Source organism: Miniopterus natalensis, chromosome 2 (assembly GCF_054644295.1).
Source record: "Miniopterus natalensis isolate mMinNat1 chromosome 2, mMinNat1.hap1, whole genome shotgun sequence".
NCBI classification, from domain to species: Eukaryota; Metazoa; Chordata; class Mammalia; order Chiroptera; family Miniopteridae; genus Miniopterus; species Miniopterus natalensis.
This window is the reverse complement of record NC_142082.1, coordinates 153,358,038-153,375,981: the sequence shown is the minus strand read 5'-3', so window position 1 is coordinate 153,375,981 and position 17,944 is coordinate 153,358,038. Positions and strand designations below refer to the sequence as shown.

General features: G+C 41.2%; 1 protein-coding gene across 1 annotated transcript in view; it reads left to right on the top strand.

The window, feature by feature from the left end:
• The first annotated feature begins 7,446 nt into the window (after positions 1-7,446).
• The window catches only part of FAR2 (fatty acyl-CoA reductase 2), a 36,504-nt gene continuing 26,006 nt past the window's right edge, over positions 7,447-17,944 (top strand). Inside the window, exon 1 of the mRNA XM_016199098.2 lies at positions 7,447-7,635. Within this exon, the coding sequence (XP_016054584.2) occupies positions 7,447-7,635 (189 nt within the window). The remainder of the gene's footprint in view (positions 7,636-17,944) is intronic.

Below are 17,944 nucleotides of genomic sequence, written 5' to 3'. Positions count from 1 at the left end.
AGAATTCTCAGGCCTGCCTTACAGATGGCTTTGCATGATATGTAGGCACCACACAAAGTGGACATCTGCAGCGCTACAGCCATTTTCTGGAACGTTCCTGAAGGACAGTGGTGAAGGGAAATCATCCCAGTGAGCAGAACTTCGAGCAGTGCCCCTGGTCAGGTGTGGGTTGTATACTGACTTGTGGCCTGTGGCCTAGGTGGTCCGGGAGGGACTTGGAAGGAACATTATTGGAAAATTGATGACAAGGAAGTCTGGGGAAGATGTGTCTAAAATGAGCAAAAACATGAAGATCCTTGTGTCTTATATAAGTGCTCACCAAAGAGTGACCTCAACAAAGGAAGATCTTAATAATCAAGTAGATAGGGTGACCTATTCTGTAAATACCAGTGAGCCTCTTTCCCCAGCCGCTCAGTCACCACCCAATGGGATCATGAACAGAGTGGCCATAGTGGCCTGATGGGGGTATGCACAGGCTCAGGAACGTGGACTTCTGCTCACCACGGCCAACTCGGCTGCGGCCCCTGACGAGCATCCAGTCTGCCAGCAGCAGAGACCAGCACGGCGTCCCTGACACGGCACCATGCCTCAGGGTCACCGACCAGCTACCCACTGGCAAACCGATTACACGGGACCACTTCCACCAGGGAAAGGTCATTGTTTTGTTCCTACTGGAATAGACACGTGTTCTGGAGGTTCTGGATTTACCAAGCCTTCACAACCCCTGAGCCAGTTCCTTAAAACTCTTCCTTTCTCTATCTCTCCAGAAAGAGAGAGCTATGTCATGTCATCTTCAAAGTAAAAACTGTTTAATTCTAAGCAGAGCATGAGAATATTGGCTCACCATTCATTCAGTAGGGTTCCTTTGGTCATTGTGTTGACCAAACATTCTTCTATTTATAACAACCAATTTATAACTCACCAAGAGGAAATAGGGAGCATCCTGATTTGGATCTGATTGTGACTTTCTTGATATTTTAGATTCTTCCCACGCTGCCTGATGTTTGACTTACCTACAAACAATAACACCATGCATTTTTAAATGCTTCACCACTTAGCAGGAATGTTTACATATTAATTATTCACACCTCTGTTAAATTGAGACCTTTTAAGACTTAATAATAAGCTAAGCAGAAGCAAACTTAAGAGAACGTGTTGAGGTGATTGCTTAAAGCCAGCCTGTACTATCCCTCCCCAACTGGGACTGTTTCCAAATTAGTTTTTCTTGATTATGGAGCGTTGCTAATCCAATTAGCGGGGCCTGTGCCCAACAGCTGCCCACAGAACCCCTGGGGGTTAATATTCCTCCATCAAGAACTTAAAAGTCCTCTCAGAAAATCTTTAGATAAGAAGCCCACAGTGAGAGGTAAGTTCATTGCTGAATTGTATAATTTGGGATATATGCAGGGAACTAAAGCAATAAAAAGAAAGATCTCTCTGATGAAAACTTTTTTTTTTTACTAAGTCCTTCACACACAAATGTGACATATATAGCGTGTCCCAAAAAAAGTATACACACACTTTAATTATAAAGGCAGTGTTTATTAAAATACATTTCATTTTCAAAATTGAGCTATCAGCTGTTAAAGTGTGTATACATTTTTGGGGGACACCCTGTATACAGGTTTTTAAGGCTCAGATTAATGAGGTTTCTGTAGTTTACCATAAAGACTTGTCCGTATTTTCACAAACCTGTGAAAACCAAGAACCAGGGTTACACCTCTGTGCCACAAAGAGAGGAAAATGAGACAGATACATTCGCTTTATTATAAAGGTTTACATCAGAATTGGAGAGGTTGATATAAATTATTGCCAAGAGTTATTTTACTCACTTATCCAAAAATGTGCGTGATTCTGTTCTAGTGTTCGTGCAAGTATTAGTCTGCCCGAGTTGTCATAACAAAATACCACAGAGTGGGCGGCTTAAGCATCACACATTTAATGTCACAGCTCTAAAGGCTAGAAGTCCATAATCAAGGTGCCAGAAGATTCCATTTCTGGTGAGAGCTCTCTTGGCTTGTAAACAACTGCCTTCCCACTGCGTCCTCACTTGGCCTGTCCTTGGTGCTCGCTAGAAGAGACTGTGATGTTCTCTGGTGTTTCTCCCTCTTCCTATTAGACACTAGTTTTGTCAGATTAGGGCCTCACCCTTATGACCTCGTTTAACCCGAATCACTTCCCAAAGGCCTTATCCCCGAATACCTTCACATTAGGGGTTAGGGCTTCAACATAGGAATTTGAAAGGGACACAGTTTAGTCCAAAACGGTGTGTAATGTCAGCTGAGCCACACTTTTTGAACAATTTCAATACATCTTAAACTAAGGAAGCTGAGCAAATTTCTTTATGTTTCTGGTGCCCGCAGCACTAGTTGCTATTACTAAGAACTTTTTTAAGTATGTGTTTATTAAATTACCTTTTAAAATCATGGAAAATTGTTGCCATGAAACAACACTCTTCACCTTTAATCCCATCACACTGTTATACAACTGCCGTCATCAATTTCATTCCCCTCCAGGCTTTTCCACGGGGATTTGTAATGGACGTGATGATGTTTTCCAAGTTTGTGTTCTCCTTTTTTTCATTGAATATTATTTTGTAAGTGTAGTTCCTTAATTCAACATACTTACTGAGTTACAGTATTTAATTTTGATGAAGACAAACAACTTCCATTTACTGAATTTTAAAAACAGCACTGATTTTTTTTTAATAGACCACCCATATTCCTGGGCGCATTGCCTACTTGAGATATCTCTTAACACACAGCGTACTTGTTATCTTCAAAAAAAAGGCAACAGAATTACTTATAGGTGAGACTGACTTGATTATCCACAGAATTATTAATATACAACAACCAATACTAAATGGTTTTATTCTCAGCTGATCTCATGCTGGTCCAATTGCCATTCTTTCTTAGGTTTCCCCATAATAGGTTTAGAGTCATAAAACTGAGACACTCAATGTAAATGAAAGGTGAGGTTAGTAGTTTAGTCTATGAGACAGAAAGAAACTTGGTTAAATAAAAAGTGGGAACTCTTTCTCTGGAGAAATCTTCCTTCATCTCCACTTTGAATACTATCAAGTTTGCCACACATATAAGTTACTTGGGTAACTATAATTAGTTATGAATGATTTAATATAGTCAAAACAGGATGTGACAATGGGTCCTGTTTATATGTAGCTTTACAAGCAGAAGTTTCACCCTTGAATCATGACTTTTTAATAGATGTGCTGAATATTATAAAATGGAAATTAAAGAAGGTCCTAGAACAATGGTTCTCTGAAGGGAGGTGTGTCAGTTTTCCCCTAGAGCACCTTTAACACAGTCTAGGGACATTTTGGGTTGTTACACCTGGCTGAAGAAAAGAGGGATCTTATTACCATCCAGTGAGTAGAGGCCAGGGGCGCTGCTCAACACCCTACATTGCACTGAGCAGCCCTGTGACAAAAATGTATCTCTCCCAAAACATTAGTAGAGCCAAGACCAAGAAGTCTCGATCAAGAGTAAGATTTCTCAGAGGCAAAGCACCTTGCTTCCTTTATTTTAAATATGTTTTTATTGTCAGAGAGAGAGGAAGAGAGAGGGGTAGAGAGAGAGAGAAATACCGATATGAAAGAAACATTGATCAGCTGCCTCCTGCACACCTCTTACTGGGGATCGAGCCGGCAACCTGGGCATGTGCCCTGACCAGGAATCGAACCAATAACCTCTTGGTTCATGGGTCAACACTCAACTACTGAGCCACACCGGCCAGGCAGCAGCTTGTATCTTTTTAAGAGATGTTTCTCTCTAAAGGACAACCAAGAAAATTTGGATAAACTTGTCTACCTTAAATGTTTGAATCTTAATTTTTCATTTTCCAGAAGAACTACTCAAAGAATAATTAAAGCCCCCATGTGCTGTAACCTGCAAAAAATGTATAACTTGGAGCAACTATTATGATTCAGTATTTTAACATCTGTTCTCTAGAAATGAGAACAGCCTCATTTTACTATCAAAAGGAAGTAAAACCTATTTATTTTCAATAATGACCATGGGTGATCTGAAGGAAAAAAAATGCTCCTGAATAGAAAGGAAGCATCTAAGCTGCATACAGCCTGTTTACTACCATTCCCAAGTCTAGACAGTGCCTGGCACAGAGCTGACATTCAGGAAACACACTGGATGACTCTCATAGGTTCCTTATTTTTCCACTCAAGCAGCAGATATCCTGTATTATACAGGATGAGTCTGGAGTTTGGCAAAGTGATTAGGCTTCTCACAAACTGTATCATGGGCTTGAAGGCTAGGACACTGTCCTCTGCTCTCTGCATTGGTAATCTGAGAAGGTATGAAAGGCAAGGCCTGACCTGGCGAGCAGTTCTAAACCTATTCCTCCTCCTAGAGTTGCAAACCCTCCATGAATGACTCTAAAACTATTTTCATTTTTAAAATAATTATTTTAATGAATTACATTAACAGTTAACAATTCCTAGACCTTGCAAAGCTATATACCATATGGAATGGGTTTCAGGGAACCGAATTTTGTATGGGAGTTTCTGGAGCCAGCAACCAAGGCATAACTTGAGAGTCGAAACAAGAAACAGAGGACGTGTCTCTGCTGCAGCTTTGATCTGAGGATGGGAATTCTCTTTGACATTTTTCAGAATCTCTTGCCTTGATTGGAGTCACGGCCACCTGGCCTTGACGACTGGATGATGAGTGCCAGGCGACACTGGTTTATGTTTTGTTTTCCTCTCCGAGCACTCTGTGTACCCTGCTATGGTTTTTGTTGTGTTTGAGAAGTATTTGGACTGTGCACAGAGCAGGCAAATTCCATTCTCTGAGGACTTAACAAGCCTTCCTTTGTCCCACAAGAAATAAGCTCGTTAGAGATGTTTCCTGCTCTCTAAAAATCTTCATCTCATGTTGCAAAACTGTGCCTGGAACCAAAACATCTTAACAGTATGTTTACATTTCTAGAAAATATGACGCCACTAAAGCATGATATTACAAAACAAGCGTCTTCAGAAGTGAGGTCGGGAAGTCACCCTCTCCAAACTCATGTCCCTTTCTTATTTTTCTGCCCAAAACCATGCTCACTTATGCCTCGTGGAGAAGTATGGTGCCTAAACATTTTCATATAGAAGGGAACTGGCAAGATTTACCATCAAGTGGAGTTGTATTTGGTGAAAACGCTTTACTTGGCTTGATGATTGATTGAGTTATAAATTGTCTCTTCCTATTTCCAAAAGAGGGTATAGAAAATGCGTAAGACAGAACATTTAAAATGTCAAAAGGAAAAGCCAGAACCATTAAGAGGAAAAATGTAGAACTAGTGACTATATTAATAGCCCATACTTACTTCGTGTATACTACACATAGCTTACATTTTTAAGAGTTTAAATGTGTTCACTCACATAATTCTTACCACAGCACTGTTAAGTGGATACTTTTGTTACCCCCATTTTACTGCAGCACAGAGATTAATAATCTCCCTGAGGTCACACAGCTAATAAGTGATAGGCTGGGATTTGATTTCAGGCAGTCTCTCTTAGAACCTGTGTTCCAAACTAGGATGTTACCTAAACTCGTGACACCACTTTTCTGAGCTTCAAGGCAGGCAAGGCAAGAATATTCTGTATTTTTCCCAAGTGCTAAATTCTTTAGGAAACGGTTGGGTGGCTTGTAATGTGAGTAACATTATGTAACATGACAAAAATTATCATTCATTGATGTTTTGCGCAAGGTCCAAATGTGTTCTTCAAAATAATATTTCTCACATCAACCCTCAATAAAGGGGGTTTAAATAGTAGCTCAATGTAATCTGAAATCCAGATTTCCTAAAGTGAATAGCGTTGATGATTGGGTGTGATTTCTGTTGTTGATCCCTGTTTTGTTTACATTTGTAAGCCTGTATTAACTTGCTTTATTTATTTGTCTTTGTATCCCTGGTTTCCTCTGCTAGGAAGACAGCATGGCAGGTACCCAAAACTATCTGTCATATAAATTCATGAATAAATGAATTTTCTAAAGGCAGAGTTCTGCCCAAGAACCTAGCCTCAAGATCCTCCAAGTATAAATTATGACTATAAAGTATAACATATACGTACATCATAACTAGGAAAAGTCGTTCTTAAGGAGTTCCTGGCAGAGTGACCTTGACTGCAGTTGCAGGCAGGGCGTTGACTCTGGGCCTTGCTGTTTAGCTTCCAGAAAGAACACTCCCTGTTGCATCTGCACAGAGCGGGTGACTGTCAGGAGCCACAGCACCCGAGCGCTGCAGCTTGCTCCCCGCCTCCTGGGCCCTGGAAGCAGGGCCTTTGGTGCGCTGCCCACGGGCTGGCTGACCAGCGCCCTCTCAGAGCCAAACAGGCCTCGGATGTCCACCTTCTCTGCCCTTTTGCGTTTGCGAGGTTCCGACCCTACACGCAGCATGTGAAGGAGAGGCTGGCGCTGGGCCCGCTTGCAGCTCAAGGAAGGGAAGGTCATATCACTTCAGAAACTGCCGGGCAGGCCAGGGCCAGCTCAAGTGAAACCAAAAGTCATTGGCTCCAGTAACGTCTCTAAAACTGCACCGAGCCCAGGCTGCTGTGGATCTGTGGCTGGGGCATCACCCCGTGCACCGAAGTGTTTCGGGTTCAGTTCCCAGTCAGGGCGCATACCCAGGTTTCGGGGTCAGTCTGCGGGCGGGTGCATTATGCAGCCGATTGATGTTTCTCTCTCCCTCCCTCTCCCTTCTTCTCCCTCTAGAATCAACAAAAAACATATCCTCGGGTAAGGACAGAAAAAAAAACCCAAAAAGCCAAAAACAAAAATACTGCAATGAAATGCTAATTACACAATTAAAAAAAAATTATAGCTGTTCTAAGTTTTGGTTTAACAGATTATAGAGCCACTCCTAGTCTTATCGTTGACATTCTTATAACCCTGCATTCCTTTTATTTCCCCCATACAGCTTGCTACACCACACCTTGGACTTTTGTTCTTTCTCTTTCTTTATTTGGCTTGGAACACCCTTACCACAACCCTTCTCTGTCTTCAAGTTTCTCCTCAGGTGTCACCTTCCTGAAATTCCCAGATCCTGCTGTGCACCCCTCCACTGTGTCCCCTATGTCTTAGCACTTACCATGCCATTTATAAGAACCTCTTTTAAGCGTGTGTCTCCTGCATTAGACTATGAGCAATTCCTTGAGAGCAGGAACCATGTCTTAGTCATTTCTTGCCCACAGTTCCCAGCATAAAGCCTGGCATGTACAGTGAGGTAAATAAATATTGATTGCAATGAATCATGTCACCAATAAACCATGATGCTATCACTCTAACCCTTTCCACGTTCAAAATTCTGCAAGCACCAACAACATTTTAAATGAGTGCATCTTAGAATTTCCAATAATGTAATCATCTGTTGTTTCTCTCCCTTTTCAGGAACCTCTTTCTGGAGCTGTAAGAGACAGAGGGAAAAACCATGTCCTCGATTGCTCCTTTCTATGGTGGCAAGTCCATTCTCATCACCGGGGCCACAGGCTTCCTGGGCAAGGTCTTGATGGAAAAGCTGTTTCGCACCAGCCCTAACCTGAAAGTCATTTATGTCCTTGTGAGGACCAAGGCTGGCCAGACATTGCAGCAGAGGGTTGTCCAGATCTTAAACAGTAAGGTATGACTCATGGGAAGAGACTCGGGGCAAGGTGACTCACTACAGTGTGCCCTTGTAGCCTCACACTGGGGGAAGGACCAGGGTATCCGGGCAGATGGAGAAGAGGGGACAAAGCAAGATAGGAACCTACTGCTCCTGGGAATCTGTAGTGCTTTCCCATAAAAGAGAAGAGCACTTGGGTTCTGTCCCAGGCAAGTGCACAGGTAACCTATGTTCTGGAGATTACAGAGTAAGAATCAAAATGCTAGAACTCCCAGAGTGGACTCTCCAGGCTTGGAACCCATCACAAGTTCACCTGACCGCTTCCCTAATTGTCTTCTAAATGTAAGGTATTCTTTCCCTAGATTTGGGATAGTCTCCTCTATGTTATATTTATATTATATTATATTACATTACATTACATTACATTACATTATATTATATTATATTATTATATTAATCATATTATATTAGAAACAAATATGACTACTAAGTAGCCATGCAGTAATACTTTTGGTTATTTAAACCCACAAGGTTATATACCTGATATTTATCAGTTGTACTCTTTATCTGTGGTAACTTGATATTTCTACTATCCCATAAGTTGTAAGGGAAAAACAGTGAAAATGAAATATTAGATGTGTGAATGAGCATTCCTCCAAAAATATTATGCACGTTCTCTCCTGGTTTAATGATAAATTTGAAGGCAGTGTATAGGCTTTGGTCTCAAACATATGTTGGCACAAATTCTGGCTTCCCAATATTATCACTTTTCCTCTTAGCTCTGGTTTGCAATATTTAAATTAGAAATAATGACAACTGCTTCCCAGGACTGCCTCAAAAATTACATAAAAATATGCACATATCTGGTTCATAGTCCCCTCTGTAATATAAAAGGTCACCTAGCGTCGGCAAAAAGGAAAACGTAAATAAGGTATTTTTTTATTAAGTCTTCTTTCCAGTGTTGAGCAACACTAACATCTAATGTGTATCTGGGAGCACAACACATTCTAGATGCCCAGTAACCCTCACGATCACATGTACCTGCTGACACCGCGATGAGATGTGGGTATGTCCATGAGAGCATCAGAAAAGCCTCCCCTCTGTCTCGTGGCCTGACGCAGCAGTGGACAAGCACCGCTGACAGCTCCTGGGTACTTAGGACACAGCAGACACTACTCAAAGGGCTTTTGCAACAACCCTGTAAAGTAAGAGCATTTTATAGATGGCAAAACTGAGATCTGAAGTGTCATCTTAGCACAGGTCACCCAGCTAGTAAATGGGAGAGTCAGACTTCAGACCCCCCTTCCCCCCGTCTGACTCCAGGGCCAACACGCTTATTCCTACCCCAATACTGGCCACATCGTAACTAACGGTTCTTAAGAATAAGACCCACTCGTCTACTGATGGGCACTCAGGCTGCTTCCAGGTCTTAGCTATTGTAAACTGTGCTGCTATGAACATCGGGGTGCATATATTCTTTCTGATTAATGTTTCAGGATTCTTAGGATACATTCCTAGAAGTGGGATCACTGGGTCAAAAGGCAGCTCCATTTCTAATTTTTTGAGGAACCTCCACACTGTTTTCCATAGTGGCTGCCCTGCTGCACTAGGTTCCCCTTTCTCCACACCCTCGCCAGCAGGTGTCATTTGTTGATTTGTTGATGGAGCCATTCTGACAGGCATGAAGTGATACCTCATTGTGGTTTTAATTTGCATTTCTCTGATGATTAGTGACCTTCAGCATTTTTTTATGTCTCTTGGCCATCTGTATGTCCTCTTTGGAGAAGTGTCTTTTCAGGTCCTTTGCCTATTTTTTAATTGGATTGTCTTCCTCTTGTTGAGTTGTATGAGCAACAAAAAAACAAAACAAAAAAAAGAGTAAGACCAAAGGCCGATGTGGTATAAAATCAAAATCTAGAAGAGAGTCTCCGATCTCTCTTCAGAAAGTCTCCTAATGGACTTTCATAGCATAGAAGATATGGCTCTTTAGTCTTAAGCCAGTGTGTAGATTTTCAACTCACCTTACATGATGCAGTATTTTTAAAGGTAGATTAAGGGTAATGGGAATGTGAAGCTCGGATATTTTTCTTCAAAAGGTAATAAATAAAAATGTCACTATGTCTTCAGGAAATATGGTCAAGAGAACATCTGTTCTATCAAAATGTATGCGTCTGCTTCATTCCTTCCCTTTCATGGTATAGATAGCTACCACCTCTCACCACCTGCTTCCATGCTTTCAGAGGGAGATAATTAAGAGGGGGAATCCTTGGAAAGAAGGATATTTTTAATCCATTGGTCACATAAAACTGGGGCTCAAGAATCAAAAGAGAGGATCCACTTCATCACATATGACTAAGTTTCTTAAGTATTTTCTGAGCACTTAAAAGTATATATCAAAGGAGGGAAAGGTTTCTGGATTGATGGCAGATTCTTGAGAACTTTCCCTCAAAGATAATTAAGAAAATAACCAGAGATACACACAAATACTATATACATATATTTACTGTAGTATTATTTACAGTAGCAAACACTGGAACCAAACTGAGTGTTCCACAGTAGATGAGTAATTAAATAAGCAATTATACCTATGTGTGTTAAAAGATGACCTGGATATTTCAGTGCCTTCCACCCTCGACTGTGTGCTTATATATCCTAAGCAGGGAGCATTCATGCTGGGAATGGAATGCTTGTGTGAGCAAAGGGACAGGGTGCTGCGAGGCTCTGGCTCCAGAGCCTGTCAAAACATGGGTAACATTGAGGGCCTCTTGCTCTGGAGGCAGAATTAATGGAGATTTGTAATTAGCCCAGGGCTCTTATGTACATTCCACAACCCAGGGAGAGTCAAGGCTCTGGGTTCACTCAGGAGTCAAAATGTTATATTAGCTTCAAGATGAGTCACCTTTGTTTCTCACAAACACTATAGGAAGGATGAATGAATGAATGAATGAATGAATGAATGAATGAATGAATGAGAAATATATGTTAATGTAAAGGGAGAACTGTCTCTTCTGACCGCAGAGGAAAGGATTAATATGAACCAGGAGAGCCTAGCCAGTGTGGCTCAGTTGAGCATCGTGGTTTGATTCCCGGTCAGGGCAGGTGCCTGGGTTGTGGGCTCGATCCCCAGTAGGGGGAATGCAGGAGGCAACTAATCAGTGACTCTCTTATCATTTTTTTGGTTTTTTGATTTTTTTTTTTTTTTTAATGTATCTTTATTGATTTCAGAGAGATGAAGGGAGTGGGAGATAGAAACATCAATGATGAGTGAGTCATTGATCGACTGCCTCCTGTGCACATCCCCCACTAGGGATCGAGCCCACAACCTGGGCATGTGCCCTGACAGGGAATCGAACCACTATCTCCTGGATCATAGGTTGACGCTCAACCACTGAGCCGTGCCCAACCGGGCATCATCAATGACGTTTCTATCTCTCTCTCCCTCCCTCTCTCTGAAATCAATAAAGATATATTTTTAAAAAAGGAGAAAAAAAAAGTGACATGGATTGCTGAAGAGATTTGTCCTCTAGCATGTAGAATATTTGCCATGTGCAGGTACTTAAAGGTTTTATTTCTAATAATTAGAGAACTTCTTCAAAGTAGCTGTTACCTATTTATCATGAGATAATTGGTGCTCAGACACTTGGCAATTTTGCAAAGGAGTCACAACAACCTAGTTAGTTGTGATTCAGGGTTTCAGACTCCAATCTATGATACAAAAGTTAATAGTCTTTCTATCGGGCATCATTGCCTCCTCAATACCTATCCTATCTTATTTTAAAAGGGACTCGGTTGGGTAGTGCTTATATTTTTGGTTTGGGGTTGATATTTTTATTATGTCACTTATATTTTCTAAACTAATAGTTTGAAAAAAAGTTGGACATCTTGCATACCCTCCTTGATCAGTACTTGGACTGGAAGACCTTGGGAAGTTGTACTTTGGAACACTCTTATCACGTTAACAAAAACAAAACAAAACAAAACTGAGCCCAACCTGCGTGGCTCAGCACTTGAGCATCCACCTAGGATCCAGGAGATTGAGGTTCGATTCCCAATCAGGGCACATGCCCAGGTTGCAGGCTCCATTGATCCCCAGCAGGGAGTGTGCAGGAGGCAGCTGATCAATGACTCTCATCATTGATGTTTCTCTCTCTCTCCCTCTCCCTCTCCCTTCCTCTTTCTCTGAAATCAATAAAAATATATTTTAAAAAAACAACTGAAATCAGTCTTCAGTCTGGAGGAAGCACAAAGGTTTGTTAATTTGTGAAAATTAAGTTGAGTAAGGACCAAGATTATTAGCATAACAAGTTGAAGAATCGCATCACTTGTCTCTGGTTTCTTTTTATTCTTCCTTTTGACATTTCACGGATCCCTCAGAAATCTAGGATGCGTGGGGGGACAGCAAGGAAAATAAGAGAGGGGCCAAAGCTTACAATTCCTCAATGCAGAGGGGTTTTGTTTGAGGAAGTACCCAGATCACAAGTTCTAAGTGGTTAGATGACTCGTGGCGCAGTTTGAGGTGGGCATGTTAGGACCTCAGGAGCTGGTGGGAAGGAAAGGAAATCTGACACGGGAGGGTCAGGTTCCGAGAAATAGCCTGCAGCTCTCTGGCAGTTCCAGAAATTTAATAAGCACCCAATACTCCAGTTTTCAAAAAAAGCACGCCAAAGTCAAGTCCTGCAAAACTAGCATCAATAATGGTGATACTTGTTAACTACTTACTGTCTACTAAAGGACAGATGCTTTTATTGTCCTCACAACAAAAATCCAAGGAAGGGTTTTCTTCGTTTGTTTTTGTCCATTCAGGACCGTATTGCATTTTCCCCCATATTAATATAACCTGTCACAGAAATGGCCCTGTAGATGCCTGTCGCAACATAGTCTGGCCCCTGTAGCTGCCTCTCCGGATAGTTCCCCCGGGTAGTGTCTCTGGCTGTAGTGGATGCTTCTTGCCACAGTGCCCGTTAGTGCTCGCTGGTTAGTGCACCTGTTGCCATAGTGACAGCCTCTCCCTTTGGGCCTCCCCCAACTACTTCTTCTCAAGAAAGCAGCTGCCTCTTGAGATACCATCTGCCTCTGGCCATAGTGACTTCCTCTGGAGATAGTGTCTGCCTCTCTCGGTACTGCCTCGCAACACTGACCTCCTCTCGCGATACTGTCTGCCTCTCCCCGTAAAGATACTGTCTGCCTCTCGCGACACTGACCTCCTCTCGCGATACTGTCTGCCTCTCCCCGTAGCGATACTGTCTGCCTCTCGCGACACTGACCTCCTCTCGCGATACTGTCTGCCTCTCCCCGTAGCGATACTGTCTGCCTCTCGCGACACTGACCTCCTCTCGCGATACTGTCTGCCTCTCCCCGTAGCGATACTGTCTGCCTCTCGCGACACTGACCTCCTCTCGCGATACTGTCAGCCTCTCCTCATAGTGATACTGTCTGCTTCTCGCGATACTGAGTTCCTCTCCCAGTACTGCCTGCCTCTCCCCGCAGTGATACTGCCTGCCTCTCGCCACACTGACTTCCTCTCGCCATACTGTCAGCCTCTCCTCGTAGTGATAAAGTCTGCCTCTCGCGATACTGAGTTCCTCTCCCCGTACTGTGTGCCTCTCTTGCTCGTGACTGCCTTTTGTGACCAATGCCTGGCCAGGCAGCTGCCTGTGGTGATAGTACCCACTTCTTGTGATAGTACCTGGCTAGGAAGCTGCCTCTCGAGATAGTGCCCAGCCGGGAAGCTGACTCTGGTGGTAGCAGCTGCCTGCTGTGATGTCGCCCTGCCCGGTAGCTGCCTGGTGTACTCTAACTCGTCCAGGTAGGTAGCTGCCTGGCGGGATATTGTTGGGCCCACTGGTTGCCTTTCGTGTTATTGTCCAGCCTCATAGATGCATGTCACAAGATTTAGGGGATTCTAAGGGAATATGTGCTTTTTAAAATTTAACTTAATCTTTTAATTGGGGTGACATTGGTTAATAAAATTATGTTTCAGGTGTACAGTTCTATAATGCATTATCTGTATATTGTATTGTGTTCACCACCCCAAGTCAAGTCTCCTTCCATCGCCATTTATCCCCCTTTACCCTTTGCCACCTCTCCCTACCCCCTCTAATTCCAAGTGTTCACCATTATCTTTAAAAAAAAATTTTGTTTCTTTCACATCGGAGAAGCATTTAAGAAAATAAGTCAGGTTCCATGTGTTGCAATATGAATGCACGTGCTCACCACACCCCATGCTTTTCAACTTGTGGGTGCTGAGGTTTCCCAAGCTGGCTGCTTAGTCTCTTACTTACGAAAAATTTGCTCATTTAATTATGAACCAACCAGCTTTCCAACTTAACCAAACAGTTTCAGATAGAGAAATTGATATTTTATCTATTTTGCTCTCTTGAATATGGCTTTGCTTAACAAAACATGGACGTTCCCCACTACAGCAGATAAGCAGTTGCAAATAAACCCTGCAGTTGTGAAATTCAAATACCAAGAGTATTTTCAAGTTCGTTAGTGCCTTAAAGATGTGGATTTTTGTTTGTTTTTTTCTCAACAATCATGTTCCAGGCGTGTCTATTTAGGATCTTAAACTGGCCTCTATTTACTCTTTAAGAAAACATGAAGAAGACAAAAGCCATACCTGAAAAATCACAGAGAGATGATGCTGGGTGTGGAATGCATCCTCTGAGACCAGGAACAATCCAAGGCTTCCAGGAAGGGTCTATCCTGCATGATATAACCAGAAGTAGATTTATAAACAAAGACAGAGCTTGGCAGGTTGCACTGGATAATTCAAGTCAACTTCTCTGGAAAATGTGAATTATTCAATAAGCCCTTAGTTAGCCCTGAAATAAATCAACTTTGAAATACCCTGGGGAGCTTTCCTCCATGAATCACGGAGGGTCACACACTAGGCCCTCAGTTCACAGGACTGATAATGTTTAAGACAATAGAAGATGGTAAAATGCAATGAAATAATTGAGTCCTTTTGCAAAACTATCACTGTTTGGTAGTTTCTAGGAGACATTAGATAAGTTAATCCTTAAGAGGAAAAATAATGCATTTTAACAAGTTATCTTTGAGCTAAAAAAAATAACTTTGAACTAAAATAATTAACTCTGAACCAAAAAACATCTGCAAAGAAAAGGCTAGCAATCTGACCTTGTTCAGTATTGAGAAACACCCAACTGAAATGTTCATTTCATTTTATGTAAAGTTCTTTGTTGATTTGTAAAGACTGTGATAAAAAACATTTTCATGCTCAGTCCGGCCTACCCTGTTTTGTAAAAGCTGCTTATCCTTACTTCCAAAAATGAATTTCTGATTGACATTAATGATTCTGTTAAATCTCTATATAAAGTGAAGGCAACTGGAAACATAGTTTATATTATAAATCCCCAAAGCCAATTTTGTTCCAGTACTTTTTTTTCCCCCCCTAAGAAATTAATTATCCCCCCAAAACCAAGAGGCTTCTATAAACTTGGGGCAACTAGAGGGAATATAATCTTGCCAGAAATTTAAATTTCCCATGACTAACAAACACACACTTTTACAAGAGTGGAACTGGTTTTCAATTTGACAGTTACTCAGCTCAGATTAGTTCAAGCAAGTTAAGCCTCTCCCCTGTGGGCCATTTCCTTTTTTTCCAGAAAAAAAGAAAAAATTAGAGAAATTAATTTAGTCCTGGGGATATATTAAAGGTCACAAAAACTGAAGCAATTTATTTTCTCAATTATTTTCTTTTACAATACTGTTCACAAGTTAATTCAGTCACTGGTGTGATTTCACATATCCAACTTCTTTTTAAATTGTTTCCAATCACATGGAGCCTTTTTTTAAAGCTTCAAATTGCCTGTACTAATTTCATTCAAAAAGTCACCATGCCACAAGATTCAACACAACTCTGGATCACATGGTATAACCAGAAACCTCGAGGTGACCAGACACACACACATAAACTCAGCTGTCAGATTAGCAGCTTTGGAAAATGGAATATTGTTGTGGAAGAAGAAAGGGAGTTTATCTATTATTAGGAACCTATTAAGTGGCAGACACTACCCTAGACATCTGACTTTCATTACCCTACTTAATCCTCACAAAATGTGGTATGCCTTATTGCTACCTCAACAATTAAGAAGTTAATCCAGAGAAGTTGACACCTATCCAAGGAATGACAAAGCAGAATTTCAATTCAGTTCTTCTCTAAAATGCCCATGCTTTCCCCACCGCATTGCATTGCCTCCCTTAGGATACCGCTGCTTCTAACCAAGTGCAGTACTTGATTCGCCAAAAGAACTCTGAAACTGGCCTTTGGTGTGGGAACAAAGCATTAATAAGCTGATGAACTGAACACTGTGTTGCCTCTAGCACTTATGCAAAGTAAACTAAAACTTTGCTAAATGCAAAGTTGTTTTTAATTATAGAGTATCTGCTGAATCATTAGTTCTCTGAGATCATATGATAAGATAGTCCAGTGATTAGCACTGCAGATAAATATGTATCCGAAGGCACTGAGTAATGTGCCCTAGTCACACAGCTAATAAATGATAGAACTAGGATTCAAACCCTGGCATTCCTAACTCCAAAGAGCCTGACTGATGTTTCCTGTACATCAGTGATTCTCACCTCCCGCGTGTATGAGATTCACCAGAGAGCTTGTACAAAGCACAGGAGCCCAAGCTTCAGCTCAGAGCTGTGGAGTCAGGATCTCCACAGTCGGGACATCTGGGTTCTTGTTTTTTGTTTTTCCCAGGCAGCCCTGCTATATGCCAAAGTTTGATAACCACACTATGACACCATACTGCCTTAGGGTCCTATAGAAATCGTCTTCATTAAGCAGTAAAAACTTACAGGTTAATTTTTTACATTTTATGGGAGTTATAAATGAACTAGCCAAATCCTAACATTTTGTAAATTTTTTAAATCTTTACATTGGGTATGATAGTTTTTTCCTTAATTTACATGCACTTATTTGTGTTTAATTGTTGACTTACATTATATCCTTTCTTAATAAGTCTTTCTTGTTTAAGACCCGACTTTCACAATCCATTGTTTTGCTTTTACTCAGCACTCTAACATTTCTCTGATAAATGTTACAGGTTTTCTTTTGCTTTAGGACACCAGATACTTTGCAAAGATTGCCCTTTAGTTTAAGGGACCGTACCTTTTTCTTTTTTTACCAAATTAAAAATATTAAGCAAATATTAGTGGGTTATTGGGACTAAATATTATGGTTATATTTGAAGAGAGGGACTCAGTAAACTGAATAAAGATTAAAGACCCTCATGCTTATAAAAGATTACCTTCAATGGTCCCCAGGAAACAGTGATGGGACCTCTGTGGATACCTCCAATGTGAGGTCATGTGGACTGTGGAAGTACACTTTCGGGACCTCTACATTGTTTCAGAAGCAACGTATAAATGTCATGCCCCCACCTCTTGCCCAATTCCTGCTTCTAATAAAAATGCAGACTTCGTGTCTGGCTACAGAACTTGAGAACTCGTACCCAAGGAGTTTATTGGTTCCAGAATAATTTCTCTTTCTGGTTTTCTCATTCTACTGAATTTTCTTACATAGGATTTGCAAAGTTTCTTGCCCCTGGGCTATAATCAACAATTGCCATAAATAAGATAGTCACTCACGTTTAAAAACTAATTACGAGAGGGAAATACTCGCCTGTGTAATGTCAAGTCAAGGGAATACTACTAAACTTTACAAGAAAAATGTACAAGTTTGTTGTCAGTTTGAAATGTTTGGGTCACCCCCATCCCCAGCTGTTATCTCCCAGTGAGCACAGAACTCTGCTTGAGTTTTTCTAAAGGGCAAGTAGTTATTCAACTCTTTACCTTCTCAGTTTTATGACATTAAATGCAGAATATATGAGAAGGAATAAGATGAACACTTAGAATGTAAAGTAATTATATTAAGCTCTTCATGGTGGGCCTTCAGTGAAGTTCTTGAAATTATATTTCCCTTCACTCGTTTTTATCCCATTTACTTTTTCTTACCTTTAATTAATGCCTTGCATTAGCAAAAGAAACTTTCAGAAGAGCCAATTTCTATCGAGGATCTGAGTGCATCTGTTCGCCTGTCCTTGGGTCTTGTCATTAGTACAAAAGAAGAGGATCTGCTCTGCTCTGAGATTTTCCAGCTGCCATTGGCCATTGGCACAGACCCCAGGGTGTCTTCTTTTAGTTATCTGCTATCTTTCATCTCACCACTACAGAAGAGCTGGTAACCAAACAGTTTCAGGAATCAGGCTCCCACTCATGATCCTGTTAGTAGTCTTACAGTAATTAATTTTAATTTGATAAAACTTGAGTCCTTTCAATGAACTGGGAGCTGTCA